We start from the raw sequence: 23,364 nt of genomic DNA, 5'->3' as shown, positions 1-23,364 counted from the left end.
CGGAGGGATCGAGTGTAGGTTTTTTCAGAAGGGGTGCAACTCTCGCTCTCTTGAAGACGGAAGGGACGTAGCCAGCGGTCAAGGATGAGTTGATGAGCGAGGTGAGGTAGGGGAGAAGGTCTCCGGAAATGGTCTGGAGAAGAGAGGAGGGGATAGGGTCAAGTGGGCAGGTTGTTGGGCGGCCGGCCGTCACGAGACGCGAGATTTCATCTGGAGAGAGAGGGGAGAAAGAGGTCAAAGCACAGGGTAGGGCAGTGTGAGCAGGACCAGCGGTGTCGTTTGGCTTAGCAAACGAGGATCGGATGTCATCAGCCTTCTTTTCAAAATAGTTGACGAAGTCATCCGCAGAGAGAGAGGAGGGGGGGAGGAGGATTCAGGAGGGAGGAGAAGGTAGCAAAGAGCTTCCTAGGGTTAGAGGCAGATGCTTTGAATTTAGAGTGGTAGAAAGTGGCTTTAGCAGCAGAGACAGAAGAGGAAAATGTAGAGAGGAGGGCGTGAAAGGATGCCAGGTCCGCAGGGAGGCGAGTTTTCCTCAATTTCCGCTCGGCTGCCCGGAGCCCTGTTCTACATTTAATTAAACTGCTGAAAACCCTCCCACTTGCTGGCCAACACAATTTATTGTGGAGTATTCATTTAATATGGTTTTCAGTACATTTATCTAAAGCCATACCTTAAAAATGAGATAAATCTACCATAATCCTCACTAATCATTGAACGATAATGACTGCCGTCCAGTTGCATGAACCGTGAACCGTGCGCCAGGCTCCAGGCCAGGCTCCAGGTTTAAACAGCTATGTGGCGACTGCGTTCCAAATTGATTCGAAAAGGCTACATATCCCAAATTATTACACAAGGTTAGCCCAATATCATCCACTATTGCTAGCAACCCACAGAAACAACCACATAGACATGGACATCCAAAATTTAGGCTACAAATTGAAGGAAACTAACACTAAAGTGACAGTATGTGGCCAAACTGTACGTGGACACCCCTTCACATTAGTGGATTCGGCTATTTCAGCCACACCCGTTTCTGACAGGTGTATAAAATCGAGCACACAGCCATGCAATCTCCATAGACAAACAGTGGCAGTAGAATGGCCTTACTGAAAAGCTCAGTGACTTTAAACGTGGCACCGCCATAGGATGCCACCATTTCAACAAGTCAGTTCGTCAAATTTCTGCCCTGCTAGCGCTACCTTGGTCAACTGTAAGTGCTGTTATTATGAAGTGGAAATGTCTAGGAGCAACAACGGCTCAGCCACTAAGTGGTAGGCCACACAAGCTAACAGAACGGTACCGTTGAGTGCTGAAGCATGTAGCAAGTAAAAATTGTCTCTCCTCAGTTGCAACACTCACTACCAAGTTCGAAACTGCCTCTGGAAGCAATGTCAGCACAAAAAATGAAATGGGTTTCCATGGCCGAGCAGCCGCACATAATCCTAAGATCACCATGCGCAATGCCAAAAGTCAGCTGGAGTGGTGTAAAGCTCACCACCATTGGGCTCTGGAGCAGTGGAAACGTGTTCTCTTCATTATCTGACAGTCTGACGGACAATTCAAGGTTTGGCGGAGAACGCTGCCTGCCCGAATGCATAGTGCCAACTGTAAAGTTTGGTGGAGGAGGAATAATGGTTTGGGGCTGTTTTTCATGGTTCAGGCTAGGCCTCTTACTTCCAGTGAAGGGAAATCTTAATGCTACAGCAAACAATGACATTCTATACGATTCTATGCTTCCAAATTTGTGGAAACAGTTTGGGGAACGTCCTTTCCTGTTTCAGCATGACAATGCCCCCGTGCACAAAGCGAGGTCCATACAGAAAAGGTTTGTCGAGATCGGTGTGTAAGAACTTGACTGGACTGCACAGAGCCCTCACCTCAACCCATTTGGAACATATTGGAATGCCGACTGCAAGCCAGGCCTAATCGCCTGAAATGCAGCTGTAGGCAACACCTAAACTATAGCCTCCTGTAACCTATCAAAAAAAAATCCCGTTAGAAGCTATCACTTTTTTGGAGAATATAAAATCCTCCTGCAACAGGATTATTTTATTCCTGCAACAAAACTGGTCAAATTAAGGTCCCACACCTCTACTGTAGCTGTAACACTATTTGGACATTGCAATAAAGAGATCATCCATGTTGTTATAGCCTCCTGTAACCTATCAAAACTAATTTCCCGTTAGAAACTATCACTTTTTTGGAGAATATAAAATCCTCCTGCAGCAGGATTATTTTATTCCTGCAACAAAACTGGTCAAATTAAGGTCCCACACCTCTACTGTAGCTGTAACACTATTTGGACATTGCAATAAAGAGATCATCCATGTTGTTAATATAATACATGTCATGTCAGCGTCATGAATCGTTAAAATGGCGACTAATGTTTTTTATGACGTATAATATTAACAACATGAATGATCTCTTTCTTGGATTGAGGAAGGAAATAGGTACACTGCTGTTCAAAATTTTGGGGTCACTTAGAAATTTCCTTGTTTTTGAAAGAAAAGCTAATTTTTTGTCCATTAAAATAACATCAAATTGATCAGAAATACCGTGTAGACATTGTTAATGTTGTAAATGACTATTGTAGCTGGAAATGGCAGATTTTTATGGAATATCTACATAGGCGTACAGAGGCCCATTATCAGCAACCATCACTCTTGTGTTCCAACGGCACGTTTTGTTAGCTAATCCAAGTTTATCATTTAAAAAAGGCTAATTGATCATTAGAAAACCCTTTTGCAATTACGTTAGTGCAGCTGAAAACTGTCGTTCTGATTAAAGAAGCAATAAAACTGGCCTTCTTTAGACTAGTTGAGTATCTGGAGCATCAGCATTTGTGGGTTCGTTTACAGGCTCCAAAAGGCCAGAAACAAAGCACTTTCTTCTGAAACTCGTCAGTCTATTCTTGTTCTGCGAAATTAAGACTATTCCATGTGAGAAATTGCCAAGAAACTGAAGATATGCTGGCTTTCTAGGCAGAGTTGTAAAGAAAAAGCCATATCTCAGACTGGCCAATAAAAACAAATGATTAAGATGGGGAAAAAAACACAGAAACTGGACAGAGGAAGATTGGAAAAAAGTGTTATGGACAGATAAATCTAACTTTTATTTGTTTGGATCACAAAGAAGAACATTCGGGAGACGCAGAAAAAACGAAAAGATGCTGGAGGAGTGCTTGACGCCATCTGTCAAGCATGGTGGAGGCAATGTGATGGGGTGCTTTGGTGGTGGAAAAGTGGGAGTACAGGGTAAAAGGATTCTTGAAGAATGAAGGCTATCACTCCATTTTGCAACGCCATGCTATAACCTGTGGACAGCGCTTAATTGGAGCTAATTTCCTCATACAACAGGACAATGACCTAAAGCACAGCTCCAAACTAAGCAAGAACTATTTAAGGAAGAGGCAGTCAGCTGGTATTCTGTCTATAATGGAGTGGCCAGCAGAGTCCCCAGATTTCAACCCCATTGAGCAGTTGTGGGAGCAGCTTGACCGTATTTGTGTGAGGTGCTTCAGGAAGCATGGGGTGAAATCTCTTCAGATTACCTCAAGAAATTGACAACTAGAATGCCAAAGGTCTGCAAGGCTGCAAATGGAAGATTCTTTGACGAAAGCAAAGTTTGAAGGACAAAATTATTATTTACATTTAAAAAAAATCATTATTTATAACCTTGCCTATGTCTTGACTATATTTCCAATTCCTTTCGCAACTCATTTCATGTATGTTTTCATGGAAAACAAGGACATTTCTAAGTGACCCCAAACTTTTTAACGGTATTGTATATGATGCTGTTAGGTGTGTCAACAGCAGTTTTGTTGGGGTTGGTTGTCCCATTAACTCTGGGGTTGAAGAGATCACAATGTCCAATATGTTGAACACACATTTAATCAACAAGGGCTCAGGCTATAGACATTGAATGAAAGTAATATAGGGCCCGCTGTCACCCAGGTCTAGGCTAACTGGGATAACCCAACCAACCATTCAGCTGGAGATGTTAGTGAAATGGGTCAGTTTACTTATTCAGTTAACCCAGAGCATTGGATCATTTTTAAACCCTAAACTCCAGTTTACCCCTAACACCCCATCTAAATCCTAACCCCATACATCCGGCCCATCCAGCGCCTAGGCTATAAACCCCGATGACTAAACCAACATCCTGTATGGGTTCATACATAAAAATAGGCATTTTACAAGTGTAGCTTTCAACAAGATTGCACTACAAAATTGTGTTGATTAAAAAAAGACTGAATTGGCCTGTGTTGGTGACCAGGGTGCAGCTTTGTGTCACGACCTCCAGTGTGCTAAGTTTGTAAGCTTTTCTATGGGATGTTGGCCTGGCGCCCGGGTATGTTAGCGAATCACTGATCTAGAATAAAGACATTGTGGAGAGGCAGCACCGTGTGTATAAACCCGCCCTCAAAAAAAAGATTGCGTTTCCCCAAATCCTCTCTGTCTACCCGCTTTTCCTTTCTTTTCTTTCCTTTTAATTTTCCAAAACTCTGCTTTTATTAACTTCAAAATATGACTTTTATGCCGAGCTATTTGTTACTGCTATCAGGTCTCCGCGTTTTACTTACGGTTGATTTGGATGTGGAAACAAGTAACTTCATTGACCTAAGCGCCCCAGAAGTAATCGACTACAAAGATCCCTGCAAAGCTGGTAATGTTATTATGTTTCATATTATATGGGATAATTAATTATAGTTTGCTTTATCTGGATTCCCTTTATAGATAAGACTGCACATTGGGCAAGACCGAAGTGATGGTTGATTTAAAGGGACAGGCAATGAGTTGAACTTGTTTTCACAAGCGCACCGCTCGAAGGTGATGCACATCACTTACATAGTATAGCAACAGCGTGTAAAGTTACCGAAATCAATTATGGTAGAAATGATAATAAACTCGAGGCCAAGGCCAACCATATCGTGCATGGTGCGCGGGGCATTGTTTCACAGTGGTGGTTTAGTGGTATTGTATGGAACACACAGACAGCTGTCAAATCCAGACTGGGCTGAAAAGCCTTTGTCCATTAATCAATCAAGCATCACTTTGAGCCTTGCTTCAATACAATTCAATGTTCTCTGTTATGTGAAGATCATTTATCCTGTTTTACCTTCTGTAGTGTATGTAGGAGGCTGGAATAGAGCTATGGAAGACTTTTGAATAGAATGTCCATGGAACATTTGAATAGAATGGCCATGGAACATGTCAAGTGGGGGCATGATGAAACAGATTCAAAACAGAGGATATGGCCATTAGATGAATCTATTGGGCACAAAATGTGGTTCTAAAACGTGTGTGTGTGTGTGTGTGTGTATATATATATATGACATAACATTGTACTTAAGCTACTGTAAATTGGAGGCTGGAATAGCTTTGCAACAGTTTTAAAGAATAGACATGGAACATGTAAATTGGGTGCAAGAGAAGATAGAGTCAAAACAAGGGACAAAGCCTTAAAGGGATATTTTACTTATGACTCTGGGTTTGTTTTGATCGTGTCCAAGGCACCTCTAGGTCAGTGAGATCTGTTTCACACATATTGGCCACCAAGAAGCATGCGTGTCTGGATTTCGTGCACCAAATTATATACCCGATGACCTCATCCGGTGTTTTGACAGAGTGAATGAGATCTGAAAATTAAAGTAGTCCTGCTTTGTGTTATTTCACAAAGCCTCTATGTTATGATAATCGTTCTATACTTTTGTGTCCGTGAATAATTTATATGGTTGTCCTTGTTTGATAGAGCCATTGGACATTTCCAGCGATGTTCCTATCGGCATATTCATTGTTAGATGTACAAGGTGCCACATTTTTTCTCAGCCTCTGAAAGACTACAGCTCAGCGTGGGGCGGTGCTTCCTGCTCTGGCCCTGTCATGCATCGTGCATTTGCTATGAATGCAGGACCTTGTGGTACACTATAAGCAGACTAATACATCGGAAGTCGAAACTTCCTGATTCTACCGGTGAAATTAAAATCTTGTTCTAGCTTGTGGTGAGCACTTTTTTATGTTTATGACAAAGTCTTGATGTTTTTAATATAGTAATAACTATATACAGTGGCAGAGCTAAGGTGAAATGTCCCTTTAATTGAATCCATCAATTTAAACACACAGGACTTTAGGGTATGTAACAAGGTGCTTCATTTTGGAAAAGGGTCTGCTCAGCCAGACAACTGTTATCCACAATGCTATATGTATCTGTGACCACCTGGGTTTGAACTAGGGTTGAATATTTTCCCGGAATTTTACAAATGTTCCATCCCGAGAATAAGTCACTAACCTGGTATTTCCCACCAAAACCGGAAGTGTCATTCAAAAGTATTTAAAGGATATAAATAGCCCTGTGTCTGGATTTGAATAGAGTTTTAATCGAAAATTCAAGCACGAAAATAAAACATAAAAAGTACAATGATGCAGCTATGCTCTCTTGGGTAAATAAATTAAACAAGCTCCAGTAGGCGAATCTTTTTGAGTGTAAACTGTATTACTGTACTGTATCGTATTATACTGTATTATATGGACTGGAATTAGGCACCTCGCTCAAACCATGATAAAGCAGAGAGAACATTCTGGTGCAGCACCATGTGTCCTACAAAGAATAGCGAATTTGGTAATCATTTTTTAGAATATTTCCCCTAATGTTATTAGCCTGCCTACCTCTTTCTGTAAGAATCGATGCTGATGATGAGAAGCAGGAACGGAGAGTGAACATTTAATCAAGCACAGACAAGGAACAGGACAGGAACAGCGTCAGAACAGGGGGAACAAAACAACATGACGACAATAATGCTGAAGCGGGGGACAACCTCAGGAACAGACAGATATAGGGGAGGAAATAAACACAGGTGCGTGAGTCCAGGTAAGTGTAATGAATCGCTGATGCGTGTGACGAGGGGAGCAGGTGTGCGTAATGGTGGTGGCGATAGTGCGTAATGCAGGGCAGCCTGGCGCCCTCGAGCGCCAAGGAGGGAGAGCGGGAACATGCGTGACAGTACCCCCCCACTAGGTGGCGCCCACCTGGATGAGCCTGACGGGCCAGCCGAGGCATGGGCGCTGGACCAGCCGGTTGGGATGAGACAGCTTGATGAGCCTGCTGGGACGTGAGAGCCTAATGAGCCGGCTGGGACGTGGGAGCCTGATGAGCCGGCTGGGACGTGGGAGCCTGATGAGCCGGCTGGGACGTGGGAGCCTGATGAACCGGCTGGGATGTGGGAGCCTGATGAGCCGGCTGGGACGTGGGAGCCTGATGAGCCGGCTGGGATGTGGGAGCCTGATGAGCCGGCTGGGACGTGGGAGCCTGATGAGCCGGCTGAGACGTGGGAGCCTGATGAGCCGGCTGAGGCATAAAAACCTGGCGATCCGGCTGAGGCCTGACGTGGGATGGGTGTCAGGGGCAAGGAAAAATCTTGAGCCAGCTAGGGCGTGGAGAGAAAAAGGCACAGAACGCCAACATCAAAACCTCGTCCCAACTGTAAAGTATGGTGGGGGGAGCATCATGGTTTGGGGCTGCTTTGCTGCCTCAGGGCCTGGACAGCTTGCTATCATCGACGAAAAATGAATTCCCAAGTTTTTCAAGACATTTTGCAGGATAATGTAAGCCTATCTGTCCTCCAATTGAAGCTCGACAGAAGTTGGGTGATGCAACAGGGCAACGACCCAAAACACAAAGTAAATCAACAACAGAATGGCATGAACAGAAGAAAGTATGACTTCCGGAGTGGTCCAATCAGAGTCCTGACCTTAACCCGATTTAAAATGCTGTGGCATGACCTCGAGAGCGGTTCACACCAGACATCCTAAGAATATTGCTGAACTGAAACTGTTTTGTAAAAATTAATGGTCCACAATTCCTCCTGGCCGTTGTGCAGGTCTGATCTGTAACTACAGAAAATGTTTGGTTGAGTTTATTGCTGCCAAAGGAGGGTCAACCAGTTATTAAATCCAAGAGTTCACATACTTTTCTCACCCTACACTGTAAATGTTTACATGGTGTGTTCAATAAAGACATGAAAACGTATAATTGTTTGTGTGTTATTAGTTTAAGCAGACTGTGTTTGTCTATTGTTGTGACCATAGATGAAGATCAGATCAGATTTTATAACCAATGTATGCAGAAATCCAGGTATTTCCAAAGGGTTCACATACATTTTCTTTCCACTGTATATATAGGGCTATAAATCAATCTTGAACAGGATGATCTATTTTGGAAGCAATTTGAATGGAATTGATAGAGAGAGAGAAAGACTGCAGAGAGTGCTCGCTCTTGCACTCTCTGCAGCTGCAATAAAAAATAAAAAACATATCTACAATAAAAAAATTAGGTGACCCTGAAAGCCAGATAGAGATGTGTAAATTAGACTCACATTCGGTCATTATACTATTGTAGCATAGGCTATACTGCAGCAAATGTAGGTCCACCTGTCACAATAATTTATAATATTTTATTACAATTTATCACTTTCTCCCAGTTATTTATCCTGGGAAAAGGGAGTGGTTTTAGGCAGTACATTTAGGTACATTTCGTTAACCGCTAACCTAGTTTGAACTCAGGTAATCTGAGGTTGTATTAATCCACTGAGCTTGCTCAGAAAATTTACACTCAGGCAAGGTTACTCATCCCGTGAGCGTGGTTAACCGAACCCCCTCCATCATACTTCAATGCCCTTTGGCCTCTTCATCCTCTTCACAATGACCCCATTAGCTAACAGACTAGACATCAATAGATCAAACTCGGGTCACAGCACCATTGTGATCCACTTCGATGCTTTTTATTTGTATTTAGTAATACATTGGTGGTGCACTGAATAGGCTCCCTCTTCTTGGAGACCCAGTTTACAATTGTGTTCAACTATCTGGCTCCCCACATCTCTCAACTCCCCTCTTTTCTTCCCTTTCCTCTACCTCTTTTATATCATGTTACTCTCATCTTCTCTCCACCCTCCCAACCTTCCCCATATTTACTTTTCCCTCTCCATTCTTTATTTCCTCCTTTGTCCTGTTCCCTTCTTCCCTCTCCCCCCTAATATCATCTCTGTCCTCTTCCTTCTATCCGCCTCTCTGTTGCCTGGAGACCTGAGGTCATTGAGGCCATGACAGAGTAGTCCTCGGTTGGAAGCCGGTGAAATCCCACTGGCTGCAAGGCATGTGCTGAGCACTGTAGGCCTAGGTCTGTAGTCATTTACAGTCACTCTTTGCATGAATGACTTTGCTTCAAAGGCAGGGACAGCCAGGGCTTTTTGCCAAAGTACTTAGTTAGGGTTACTTAGACTCAGGATTTGGTGGTTCCCTTCTCCATAATTTACTTTTCTCTTGCCCCATGAAGTGGTGCATCATCACCCATGTACAGATGTAGAGTCTTAATTTGAGCCAGATTGTTATAGCAGGAAAATAATCCTGCAGCAACAGGAAATGTGGATTATTATGTGGATTATAATTAATGGACATTTTTGTAGGGGTTTATACATTTATACAAACCCCTATAAACCCAATTTCAAAATGGAAATTGCAAACTTCAAAAACCTTTTCAAACCTCAAATACACTACACGTTTTACATTTCCTGCAACTCCAGTGTAGATTTGGCCTTGTATTTTAGGTTATTGTCCTGCTGAAAGGTGAATTTGTCTCCCAGTGCCTGTTGGAAAGCAGACTAAACCAGGTCTTCCTCTAGGATTTTGCATGTACTTATAGCTGTATTTTGTTTATTTTTATTAAAAAAACATCTCTCTAGTCCTTGCCGATGACAAGCATACCCATAACATGATGCAGCCACCACCATGCTTGAAAATATGAAAAGTGGCGGAACAAAAGATCACTGAGTACCAAACATAATGCTTTGTATTCAGGACAAAAGTTACTTTTTTAGCACATTTTTTGGCAGTATAATTTAAGTGCCTTGTTGCATGTTTTAGAATATTTGATTCTGTACAGGCTTCCTTCTTTTCACTCTGTCATTTAGGTTAGTATTGTGGAGTGCTAATTTTCCATGGACCTTATTTAAACATGTCACAGAGTGAGGGTAGCCACAAGGGAAAAGGGAGAAAAAGGCAGAGTGTAGATCAATCCCACTAGACTCATTCCCTCTGGACAGAAGTCAGCAAATTCCCAGGAGGCATCTACTTTTCCATATTGCTTTGACTACTTAATTATGAATTCTGAGTATCATATCTGACATTTGCCAATCTATATGTCATGCATCTCACACTTTGTGGCTCTAAAGGTTCGATTTGTCATGTCAGGTTGAATTGAACCTGTTTTCTGATCAATTTCTCTCAACTCACTGTGCTAATTAAGCCTTCCAATTGTTATGGTTTGACAGGTTACTCTAACTGACAAGTAGCAGCCTGTCTGGGTATTCAAAGAGTATGGCCTCTTAGCTCTACATCTGTTCACTGCTGCACACCATCATGCCGATCTATGTGGTAGTATGGGTATTGGAACATGACCATAAGGTTTGTGTGGGGTTGATTAGATTACTGTATGTCATGGGGAAAAAGGGTCCAGATTCAGAAAGCACGTCTATTTCAACCCCTTTATGTACACTGTACAAAAATATAAACACACTATGTAAAGTGTTGTAAAGTGTTTCATGAGCTGAAATGAAAAATCCCAGAAATGTTCCATACACACAAACAGCTTATTTCTCTCAGGTTTTGTGCACAAATTTGTTCACATCCCTGTTAGTGAGCATTTCTCCTTTGCCAAGATAATCCATCCAGCTGACAGGTGTGGCGTATCAAGAAGCTGATTAAACAGCATGATTATTACACAGGTGCACCTTGTGCTGGGGACAATAAAAGGCCGCTTTAAAATGTGCAGTTTTGTCACACAACACAATGCCACAGATGTCTCAAATTTTGAGGGAGAGTGCAATTGACATTCTGACTGCAGGAATGTCAACCAGAGCTGTTGCCAGATAATTACAATTTTATTTCTCTACCATTCTCTACCAATGCCATTTCAGAGAATTTGGCAGTACGTCCAATCGGCCTCATATTCACAGACCACGTGTAACCACGCAAGGACCTCCACATTTGGCTTCTTCACCTGTGGGATCGGTGCTGAGCAGTATTTCTGTCTGTAATAAAGCCATTTTGTGGGGAAAAACTCATTCTGATCGTCTCATTCTCCCCAGTTGGCGGGCCTGGCTGCCAAGTGGGTGGGCCTATGCACTCCAAGGCCGCACCGCTGCACCGCTGGCTGCACCGCTGCCCAGTCATGTGAATCCATAGATTAGGGTAACTTAATAAAATCGTTGAAATTGTTGCATGTTGCGTTTATATTTTTGTTCAGTATAATTGTGTTCTATTGGGCATCTCTGTTTAAGTATGAATGCACTGTATGTGCGCACACACGTGACAGTTAGTGGGTATGTGAGGGTTATTTTGCAGTGCATACAGTATGCAGGAGCTGTGTGTGCTTGTCAAACAGTAGGCTAACAGAGCCCTGAGGGCCTCCCATTGGGGGAAAGGGAAGCACCAGTCACACATCAGCTCACACACCATAGCCAGCAGGCAGGGTGTGGGCCTTATTGCATATCTTCACACATGTCAAAAATGAGGGACCTAAGCAAAACATATCCCAAAGCACTGCAGCAGCTTTGCATGTTGTAGGTGATATACTGTCAGCTGAATTCAAATGCGTACCATGCCGAGTGGCTGTAGATACGTTTATGTTTTTAATATACCAGATTCCCACCTTCCAGTTTCTCCCAACTACTGTGTAGCTATATATTTCAGTACAAATAAAGGTTTACCAAAAACAGTAGTTGTCTCCCTTTCACTTTTTCCATATCTGTCTTCTTGATTGCCTGTCTAAATAAGTATCTCTCTAGTTTTGCAAACGTTTTGCCAACTGTGAATCGCATTAAAAACAATGTTTCAGCTGCAGGATGAATTCTTGGTTGTGTCTGTGTGTCTACCCCAGCTGCCTTCCTGGGAGACATTGCTTTGGATGAGGAAGACCTGCGTATGTTTAAGGTGGACCGCATTCTGGATGTTATTCAGAGGTCCATCCAGACCTTCAACGACACAGATGCAGGTACAGTACAGGAGCCATGCTGGACATAGAGGATTCACAATTGGGGTCAATTTAGGTTGTGTTCACATATGACTGCCATCTGAGTTGCAAAACCATGTATGAATTTTAAATGAGGGGTTACATTTGTTTTCTGAAGGGACTGAGTTAAAATTGATTGAATGACCTCAACCCTGCATGGGTTACATATCTGTTTGCATGTGTTTGTTCCAGTGAATGGTTCGTTGTCCAGTGAGAGCAGTAGGAATGACATGTCTCCAGACAGCCATGGGCAGGGCTTTCGCAGGAGGAGGGCTGCCACCTCCAGACCAGAGCGGGTGTGGCCAGATGGGGTCATTCCATATGTAATCAGTGGGAATTTCAGTGGTAAGTTCTGACTAGGAGATAGAGAAAGAACTTAAATTGACTTGATTTTCAGATGCTTCATTGATTGTTAACGTCTCTCCATCAGTCTGTATAAATCTACAGTATAGCTACATACCATAACTTTGTAGCATTATAGAGAATAAATCATTATTTGTTTGCCTTTGATGTTCAATCATATAAGTTGTCTACTAATGTACGACATCAGTAATTCAATCCACTGAGACTCTCAGTGCAGTCCTTGATTAGGGCACTTGAAGGACCACCCTCCCTTTTAGGCAGCCAGCGAGCGATATTCCGTCAGGCTATGCGTCACTGGGAGAAACACACATGCGTGACCTTCGTTGAGAGGACAACGGAGGAGAGCTACATAGTCTTCACCTACCGGCCGTGCGGGTGAGTGACAGGCCATTGTTAAAATAGGTTTTAGACGGGTGAGTTGAGAACGTCACCAAAATGAAGCTCATTCTTCAATGCGGCAGAAGGTCGTGATTCTAGATGACCAGATAGATAGCAACAATGACAAGAAACAGCGATGTGGGGAATTTTAAGTGACTCGTTTCAGCTAGTTTTATCTTGTTATTTTCACTGATCTAACGTTGATGCTAATTTGGCATAAATTCGCTAGCTAGCTAACCAACAACTGTAACGATGTATTTGAGAGACAAGTTCTCATTGTGCAAGTTCTCATATGTTTTCAATAAATATTTTTATTTTTTTATTTCACCTTTATTTAACCATGTAGGCTAGTTGAGAACAAGTTCTCATTTACAACTGCGACCTGGCCAAGATAAAGCTCAGCAGTTCGACACATACAACAACAGAGTTACACATGAAATAAACAAACATACAGTCAATAATACAGTAGAAAAAAAGTATATATACATTGTGTGCAAATGAGGTAAGATAAGGGAGGTAAGGCAATAAATAGGCCATGGTGGCAAAGTAATTACAATATAGCAATTAAACACTGGAATGGTAGATGTGCAGAAGATGAATGTGCAAGTAGAGATACTGGGGTGCAAAGGAGCAAGATAAATAAATAAATACAGTATGGGGATGGAGTAGTTGGATGTGCTATTTACAGATGGGCTATGTACAGGTGCAGTGATCTGTGAGCTGCTCTGACAGCTGGTGCTTAAAGCTAGTGAGGGAGATTTGTGTCTCCAGCTTCAGTTCGTTCCAGTCATTGGCAGCAGAGAACTGGAAGGAAAGGTGGCCGAAGGAGGAATTGGCTTTGGGGGTGACCAGTGAGATATACTTGCTGGAGTGCGTGCTACGGGTGGGTCCTGCTATGGTGATCAGTGAGCTGAGATAAGGCGGGGCTTTACCTAGCAAAGACTTGTAGATGACCTGGAGCCAGGTCGTTTGGCGACGAGTATGAAGCGAGGGCCAGCCAACGAGAGCGTACAGGTCGCAGTGGTGGGTAGTATATGGGGCTTTGGTGACAAAACGGATGGCTCTGTGATAGACTGCATCCAAATATAGTGTACATGTTGTCAACAACCTAAGCCAACTCTGTCTGTTTTGTCCCATAGTTGCGCCCACGTCGGTTTTGTTGCTAAACAACCAACCCGTCTATTAGGATACCAAATCTTCTCGTGTCTCTCCAGGAAAGCTCAATGCACGCACCTACTACTTAGAAGTCCTTTATACCCACCTGCTGGTAAATTACAGCTCTCTCCTGATTTTCATCAGTACAGCTCCATCCCACAGAACATTGCCAGTTGCTTCTGGGTTGTGGCCTTCTAAGCTGTCCTTGACACAAAATATATGTTTTTCCTATGCAAAAGAATGCACTTCAGGCAGGAATGCTTCACTGTCATTTTAGCCTATATCTTCAGCTCCCGTGGTTTCAAACCTGGTGATTATCTCCATGAGCAGCAACTACATGCCTCCACATTGACCTTAAACCTTTTCACAATGTCTGCCATTCAGACAGAGTTCATACTTCACACTGCAGGTCTAATTGCCCTTTCTTCTCTCATATTCTTTGCTTAAAACAGATTAGGATTGGCTACAAATGTATAGTCCAGCAGTAACACTCATCCTCGGAACCACATACAGATGCCGGTTCAATCCCTTCATCAGCCCTATGAATTTCTCATTCCGCTGCTCTTTCTCCCTGCTTCTTTGCTCCTGTCATTTCACAAATAAATACAAATATGTAAGGAGTTAGAAATTCTGTTCTCCTTTGAAAAAGAAAGAAAGAAAAGACTGGGAGCAAGGCTGTAAGATAGTTGTTCTACACAGGGGATTTGATTCTAGACAGTGTGTAAGTACACAGTTTTTTTGGCCAGGGCTGACTTGTAAAAGAGTTGTAAATCTCAATGTGACCGCTCGTTAAATAAAGGATAAAAAATAAAGTGTGTGTTGCCTGCATGTGCTGTGCAATTGTTTTCAACCTGTTACTGTATGTGTGTTTTTGAGTGTTTTTGCGCCTCCTATAGCCACGTTTCCCCCCTTGCTCCAAAACTAGCTGAGATCATCACAAATTGCATGTGACAAAAAAAGAAAACCTGGAACCTTGCCTCAGAGCAAAGTCTTTGGTCTGTTTCTAAATCTGGGCTTGGTTTTCATGTGTGACTGACCATAGAGCTAGAGCTGTATTGTATTTCTCCAGTTGCAGAGTTTGACCATACTGGGTTATTGAAGTGTGCGGGGTAAACGATCAAATCCTTCGGCCGCCTTTCCTTCGCCACCATGGCCTATTTATTGCCTTAACTTACCACATTTGGACTCACTGTATATAGACTTTTTGTTTTCTTTTGTTCTACTGTATTATTGACTGTATGTTTGTTTACTCCATGTGTAACTCTGTGTTGTTGTATGGGTCGAATTGTTACGCTTTATCTTGGCCAGGTCGCAGTTGCAAATGAGAACTTGTTCTCAACTAGCCTACCTGGTTAAATAAAGGTGAAATAAAAAATAAATACAAATGAAAATCAATTTTCATTCAGCCAATTCAGGGGACAAATTAGAATCAACTTATGAACTGAAAGAAAATCAGTGAGTACAAATCAATGGGTAGTTTTTCAATTCAATAAATGTAATAACAAGGTATTATGTGTGCTGAATTGACTGAGTAAATGTTAATCAAGCACAATCTGTGGGAAAAGGCCCACTGTCTCCCAAGCGTATATATCCCCCTGAAAGACTGAGTCTCCCACTGCAGGTGTTGCTCCTACGTGGGCAGGAGGGGCGGAGGTCCCCAGGCCATCTCCATAGGAAAGAATTGTGACAAGTTTGGGATCGTTGTGCATGAACTGGGCCACGTGATTGGCTTCTGGCACGAGCATACACGTCCCGACCGCGATGAGCATGTCAGTATTATCAGAGATAACATCCAGGCAGGTAAGTCTCTCTCTTTCTTTCTGTTTGTCTGTCTGCCTGTTTAGTCACATTATTGAATAATACCTGATTTTAGTCTGACAGGTCAAATCTTGATTCTTCCCATTTGTCCCAGGTCAAGAGTATAACTTCCTGAAGATGGAGCCAGGGGAGGTGGACTCTCTTGGGGAAGTGTACGACTTTGACAGCATCATGCATTACGCACGGAATACCTTTTCAAGGTTGGTACAAAGCACCTGATTAATTATAGGCTCTGTTTGGTTCATTAGGTACTGTCTGGTTGGACATTCTACTCCTTAGGATCAACATGTAATGTATTCGGTCCTTCAGTTGAGTATTATTCATACAAGTACTTTGCTTTTCCCCTGACATATTCTAGTCAGGTCAAATAGAAAAGTTATGCAGTAAAGCATCTCCAAAGCATCTACATATTAGTTGTCTGGTATACAATAAATGAATAGTGCCCTTTATTAAGCTATGTAAATTGATCATATTATCTTCTTTTTTTTATATCCCCCTGTGCATGATAAATCCTCTTATTAGTATACGTGTTAGAATAACAATGTCACTGTCAGGAACTGGTTGTCTTCCAGCAAAACTAACACTTTGCACATAGTTATCCTGCAAATAACTACGGGAAGCCATGGGGATTGGGTCCTGAGTGGAATGATTTCACAGAAGACAGACGTCTTTTCATTTCAGTCTCGTGCATGTTGTTACCCTGTTGCTTTTTCTGTGTTTTACTTTTTTACCTCCACCAACACTTTGCAGGCCAGGGTCGTGGAGGCGGGCCAGGGTAAATATAGGGCTGCCAGTTGGGTCTTTGTATGTGACAATCTGGGCTGGAGTGGCCTTGTTCTCTTGCATTCAGGGCTGGGCTCCACAGAGCCCTTTGGCACAGCCTAAAGCCCTCATTCAGAACACTCTGTTTGCACATGCCTGCCATTCAAGGGTGCATCGCCATGGGAACTGGGTGATGGTGAGCTCCCTAACTGGCTGCTGGGGGACAGAAAGGGAGTTCAATAAAGTAATAAAGTGTCAAACAGGAACCCCATGTGAAAATATCTTATTATGGCTTGCGCCTCAGCTGTCCCAACTCATGACTGCTTTTCCAGTGGAAATGGAGTTGACGAAAGTTAAATCAGGAAGGCTGGTCTGAATGATCATTTAACTTCATTCAGTAAGCACAACATAATTAACTTTGTTTCCTATTCTACGGGCGTAGTGGGAATGAATACAAACGTATCATCATCAGCATAGCGTCTTGTTTCTTCTCCTCTTTCCTAATGTGCGGAATGTGATTCACCTATTTACCTTAGCCTACAGATGTAGGATATTAATTTGAGACAGTTTGCTACAGCAGGAAATCCTGCACCAACAGGATATGTGAATTATTATGTGGATGTTAAACCACAGCATTGTTGAATACTTGTTTCTGATTGGCTAGAAGGGCATTCTAGAATGGACATTAAAACCAAATAATGGGACAGTTGGAAAAGATATTGGGACAGTCGGAAAAGATATCGGGACTCTTCGTAATCATGATGCAATATGCGCCTACACATGCAGACTGTACTTACAGAATGCTAAATCAACAACCACAGAAACTGAAATAGGATACATTGTAAACACAGGTCCAACGAGGAAAAAATGTAGCTAGGTAGCATTGATTTGTTTTTGCAGAGAAATAAAACAAATTTGAGCATCTGATGACCTAACGAGGTGAGTGATGAACCGGCTGTCGCTATGCTGTCCTCACACATGTTTCTAGTTTGCAATGCTATCTCCTCGTAATCAACAGTCATTGTTGACGAGTATCCTGACGAGAAGGCAAACTTTTCTCGCTAATCGGGCATCATCAGCTAATCGTTATGGATGTATCAAAATGAATGTCGATAGAAAACGGTTTAAACAAACGCAAATGCAGCTAATTTGCTGTTATACTGGGTGAAGAGGTTGTGACCGTGTTAGCCATAGTTAGTTGGCTAGCTAGCAAGCAAGGGATAAGAACGTAACCACCAGCATGGCAATGGAACATAAACAATGAACGACTGGGTCGCGTCAATTAATATCGAACTAATCTAATGAAAAATGAGAAAGCTTATAAAAATGAAAATATCAACCACAACAACAAAAAATGATGCCGGTAAATGTGTGCTTTAGTATTATTTTCTCTGGTATAAGCATGATAAACGCCTCCGTTCTGTACATTACCTTGGAAAAGTGAGCTCCACAAAGGATGCTGCGTCGTCTATTATTTGTATAGAACAGGCGTTTATCCCGCTTATACCACAGTTGTCAGCAGATGTTACAAAGTGCTTATACAGAAACCCAGCCTGCAAGCAATGCAGATGTACTATAGAAGCACGGTGGCTAAGAAAAACTCCATAGAAAGGCAGGAACCTAGGAAGAAACCAGGCTCTGAGGGGTGGATAGTCCTCATATGGCTGTGCCCAGTGGAGATTATGAGAGTACATGGCCACCCGTTCATAGATGACAAGCAGGGTCAGATAATAAGTTGTTTTGGAGGATATAATGAGGATGCAACAGGTCATGTCAGGATTAAGGGGCGAGCGGGCGGGAGAGAGGGAGAGAGGTGTGTGTGTGTCCGGGACAATGTAGCACGTCAGTGTACCATAGCTAAGTGGACTGAGGACGGCCAGGAAGTCCTGAGGCCTGGTCCTAGGACTCAGGTCCTCCGAAAGCGCAATGGGAGAATCAAAGACAGTATACTTAAGTTCACACAGGACACCAGATAAGACAGGAGAATTACACCAGATAGGACAGACTGACCGTAGCTCCCCGGCACATAGACTATTGCAGCATAGATACTGGAGACTGGGTCGGGGGACACTGTCCAACGATACCCTCGGATGGGGCCAACCAGGCAGGATATAACCCCGCCCACTGCCAAAGCACATACAAATATAGATCAATAGGAGAAAGCCCTGCCTCCAGCTGTTTGCTTAGAAATTCTATGCCTTATCCGGGTAGCTGGAGAGTAGAGCATTGCAGTAGTCTAATCTTGAAGTTACAAAAGCATGGAATAGCTTTTCTGCATAATTTTTTTACAAAAAGTTTCAGATTTTTGCAATGTTACAAAGATGGAGAAAAGCTGCTCTTCAAATATTTTTTCTTTGCGACGACTGTACAACCATCCAGATTATTGTCAGATCAAACAGCAGATATCTTTGTTTATTTGGACGTAGAACTAGCATCTCTGTTTTGTCCGAGTTTAAAAGTAAAACATTTGCAGCCATTTTGGCAATTTTGGGCCTTCACCATGTTTTATCGAAATATACAGCTGGACCAGAGTGAAGTGTTTTTTAAACCTGAAGTTTGCATTCCCTGCTGTGCAGGAAATTTTATCAGCAACGAAGGAGTGATCAAATTAAGATCCTACATCTGTATAAGCACGGCACAATAATGCACATTCCTCACGCTTGTTGTTTAACCCATGGGTTCAGTCTGGCAATTATCACCTTCCTCTCTCTCAACCAACCAAATCTTGGGATGTATTTGTATGTCAACTTACCCTCATTCTCTTACTTGCTGTTTTTCAGCAACTGTTTTGGGGTTTGATGCCATCACATCATCTGGCGCTGAGGATTCCCCAAACGCTTTAATAAAATGTCATATTGCATTCCGTCTTTGCTGTTCATTCAGTTAAGCCTGTACTCGATTGAACTGTTGTTAATGATGGTAATATCTAAGATTAATGGTTTTGAATTTCCGCAGTAAAACCAAAGTTTCCTCTTGTCCATTAATACAAGTGAAAACTTCAGTTCTGCAAAGAGAGAATAGGTATAGGTCTCTCTTATTGACCCTCAGTGTTTGTGTTTGTGTCTGAACCACAGAGGCATTTTCTTAGACACCATTCTACCTCGCTATGATGTAAATGGAGTCAGGCCACCCATTGGCCAGAGGACAAGGCTGAGCAAAGGGGACATCACACAAGCTCGCAAACTCTACAAGTGTACAAGTAAGACAAATCTGACTTGGCAGGCCCCCTGACTGCTGGTTCTTTGGCTGTCCCTATAAGAGCACCCTTTTTGGTTCCAGGTAGAACCCTTTTTGGTTCCAGGTAGAACCCTTACATTTTACCTGGAACCCAAAAGGGTTCTTCAAAGGGTTCTGCTATGGCTACAGCCAAATAACCCTTTTAGGTTCCAGATAGCACTTTTGTTTCTAAGAGTGTAGTATTCTCACTATGTGAAATGTCAGAGAGAACATGCTGATAAAGCCTACACAAGGTCTGACTACTACCACCCCTGCCTATTCAAAAGATGACGACTGATGATTACTGTGTTAATTTTTCTGAATCTAAGACAAGACCGTGACGACAAAGCTGTGACATTAGTAGATGAATGGACTTGGGTTGTCATGGTCGAAAGGAGATTGATTGTTTTTTTGTTTCTTTGTTTCCAAAAATTGGAACTCAGTTTATTGTTGTAATCTGGAGAACTCAAGCCCCAGGAATGGCCAACGTTGTTAAAATTCAACAACCAATAAATCAGCAACCATTCAAGTGCTAAGTGTATGTTGAGACATCCGAAACGAAAGCTTGTCTTTTTGAAACCCAGCGATGTTTTATTTTGAAAACTGCCTTCTTTCTCTATTGTAGCTTATGCCATTCCTGTGGTGTGTTTAGAGTATGTTCATTTTTTTTTACCATGTGCTGTTTTGTGGGCAGGGTGTGGGGACAGCCTACAGGACAGTAGTGGAAACTTCTCCTCTCCAGGTTATCCCAATGGATATGCAGCCTATGTCCACTGTATCTGGAGGATCTCTGTCACACCTGGAGAGAAGGTGGGTTGAAAACATCCAAGGGCTAGCTGTCAAACTCTGTCTTGTGGAAATAGTTCACAACTGTGCAGCAAGTTTCTCAGTGAGTTAAATCAGTTCTAGGGTTGCAAAGCTACCGGTAATTTACTAAAGTTACCAGAATCTTCAGTAATTTTGGTAATTGACAGAAAATCTATGGCAATTGATCGTAACGTTGGTCATTTATATTTGAATAACTTAAAAAAAGAATAACAATATATAGTATTCATCTATTATAAACTCAGCAAAAAAAGAAACGTCCCTTTTTCATGACCCTATCTTTCAAAGATAATTCGTAAAAATCCAAATAACTTCACAGATCTTCATTGTAAAGGGTTTAAACACTGTTTCCCATGCTTGTTCAATGAACCATAAACAATTAATGAACATGCACCTGTGGAACGGTCGTTAAGACACTAACAGCTTGCAGACGGTAGGCAATTAAGGTCACAATTATGAAAACATGAACAATTCTGAAAAACACCAAAAGAAAGATGCCCAGGGACCCTGCTCATCTGCGTGAATGTGCCTAAGGCATGCTGAAAGGAGGCATGATGACTGCAGATGTGGCCAGGGCAATAAATTGCAATGTCCGTACTGTGAGATGCCTAACACAGCACTACAGGGCGACAGGACAGCTGATCGTCCTCGCAGTAGCAGACCATGTGTAACAACACCTGCACAGGATCGGTACATCCGAACATCCCACCTGCGGGACAGGTACAGGATGGCAACAACAACTGCCTGAGTTACACCAGGACCGCACAATCCCTCCATCAGTGCTCAGACTGTCCGCAATAGGCTGAGAGAGGCTGGACTGAGGGTTTGTAGGCCTGTTGTAAGGCAGGTCCTCACCAGACATCACCGGCAACAACGTCGCCTATGGGCACAAACCCACCGTCGCTGGACCAGACAGGACTGTCAAAAAGTGCTCTTTTCTGACGAGTCGCGGTTTTGTCTCACCAGGGATGATGGTGAGATTCGCTTTTATTGTCGAGGGAATGAGCGTTACACCGAGGCCTGTACTCTGGCGCGATATCGATTTGGAGGTGGAGGGTCCGTCATGGTCTGTGGCGGTGTGTCACAGCATCATCGGACTGAGCTTGTTGTCATTGCAGGTAATCTCAATGCTGTACGTTACAGGGAAGACATCCTCCTCCCTCATGTGGTACCCTTCCTGCAGGCTCATCCTGACATGACCCTCCAGCATGACAATGCCATCAGCCATAACTGCTCGTTCTGTGTGTGATTTCCTGCAGGACAGGAATGTCAGTGTTCTGCCATGGCCAGCGAAGAGCCCGGATCTCAATCCCATTGAGCACGTCTGGGACCTGTTGGATCGGAGTGTGAGGGCTAGGGCCATTCCCCCCAGAAATGTCTGGGAACTTGCAGGTGCGTTGATGGAAGAGTGGGGTAACATCTCACAGCAAGAACTGGAAAATCTGGTGCAGTCCATGAAGAGGAGATGCACTGCAGTACTTAATGCAGCTGGTGGCCACACCAGATACTGACTGTTACTTTTGATTTTGACCCCCCCTTTGTTCTGGGACACATTATTCCATTTCTGTTAGTCACATGTCTGTGGAACGTGTTCAGTTTATGTCTCAGTTGTTGAATCTTATGTCCATACAAATATTTACACATGTTAACTCTGTTGAAAAAAAATGCAGTTGACAGTGAGAGGACATTTCTTTTTTTGCTGAGTTTTTCTGTGTCCATATAGTGCATTCGGAAAGTATTCAGACCCCTTGACTTTTTCCACATTTTGTTCACATTACAGCCTTACTTGAAAATGTATTAAATTGTTCTATTTCCTCATCAATCTGCACACAATACCCCATGATGACAAAGCAAAAACAGGTTTTTAGAAATGTTTGCAAATTTATTTAAAATAAAAAACGTAAATATCACATTTATATAAGTATTCAGACCCTTTACTCAGTACTTTGTTGAAGCACCTTTGGCAGCGATTACAGCCTCAAGTTTTCTTGGGTATGACGCTACAAGCTTGGTACACCTGTATTCGGGGAGTTTCTCCCATTCTTCTCTGCAGATCCTCTCAAGCTCTGTCAGGTTGGATGGGGAGCGTCACTGCACAGCTATTTTCAGGTCTTTCCAGATATGTTTGATCGGGTTAAAGTTTGGGTTCTGGCTGGGCCACTCAAGGACAGTCAGAGGCTTGTCCTGAAGCCACCCCTGCGTTGTCTTGGCTGTGTGCTTAGGGTCGTTGTCCTGTTGAAAGGTGAACCTTTGTCCCAGTCTGAGGTCCTGAGAGCTCGGGAGCAGGTTTTCATCAGGGATCTCGCTGTACTTTGCTCAGTTCAACTTTCCCTCAAACCTGACTAGTCTCCCAGTCCCTACCGCTGAAAAACATCTCCACAGCATGATGCTGCCACCACCATGCTTCACCGTAGGGATGATGCCAGGTTTCCTCCAGATGTGACGCTTGGCGTTCAGGCCAAAGAGTTCAATCTTGGTTTCATCAGACAAGTGAATCTTGTTTCTCATGATCTGAGAGTGTTTAGGTGCCTTTCGGGCAAACTCTGAGCGAGCTGTCATGTGCCTTTTACTGAGGAGTGGCTTCCATTGGCCTGATTGGTGGTGCTGCAGAGATGGTTGTCCTTCTAGAAGGTTATCTCGTCTCCACAGAGGAACTCTGGAGCTCTTTCACAGTGACCATCGGGTTCTTGGTCACCTCCCTGACTAAGGCCCTTCTCCCCCAATTGCTCAGGTTGGCTGGGCAGCTAGCTCTAGGAAGAGTCTTGGTGGTTCCATGCTGCATAA

At 43.0% G+C, this 23,364-nt stretch overlaps 1 protein-coding gene across 3 annotated transcripts in view; it reads left to right on the top strand.

The window, feature by feature from the left end:
- Window positions 1-4,433: 4,433 nt before the first annotated feature.
- Window positions 4,434-23,364, top strand: part of LOC115149159 (bone morphogenetic protein 1) — a 57,499-nt gene continuing 38,568 nt past the window's right edge. For 2 of the 3 annotated variants that reach the window (XM_029691735.1, XM_029691733.1), the window contains exons 1-8: window positions 4,434-4,665; window positions 11,932-12,045; window positions 12,256-12,408; window positions 12,684-12,801; window positions 15,581-15,759; window positions 15,872-15,977; window positions 19,614-19,738; window positions 20,450-20,565. In XM_029691735.1, coding sequence (XP_029547595.1) covers window positions 4,527-4,665; window positions 11,932-12,045; window positions 12,256-12,408; window positions 12,684-12,801; window positions 15,581-15,759; window positions 15,872-15,977; window positions 19,614-19,738; window positions 20,450-20,565 — 1,050 coding nt within the window. In that variant the 5' untranslated portion in view covers window positions 4,434-4,526. Of the gene's footprint in view, window positions 4,666-11,931; window positions 12,046-12,255; window positions 12,409-12,643; window positions 12,802-15,580; window positions 15,760-15,871; window positions 15,978-19,613; window positions 19,739-20,449; window positions 20,566-23,364 lie in introns of those variants that run through there. The other variant, XM_029691736.1, reaches the window with a different exon arrangement.

Source organism: Salmo trutta, chromosome 15 (assembly GCF_901001165.1).
Source record: "Salmo trutta chromosome 15, fSalTru1.1, whole genome shotgun sequence".
NCBI lineage: Eukaryota > Metazoa > Chordata > Actinopteri > Salmoniformes > Salmonidae > Salmo > Salmo trutta.
The sequence above is the reverse complement of the archived record's forward strand: the minus strand, read 5'-3'. Positions and strand labels throughout refer to the sequence as shown.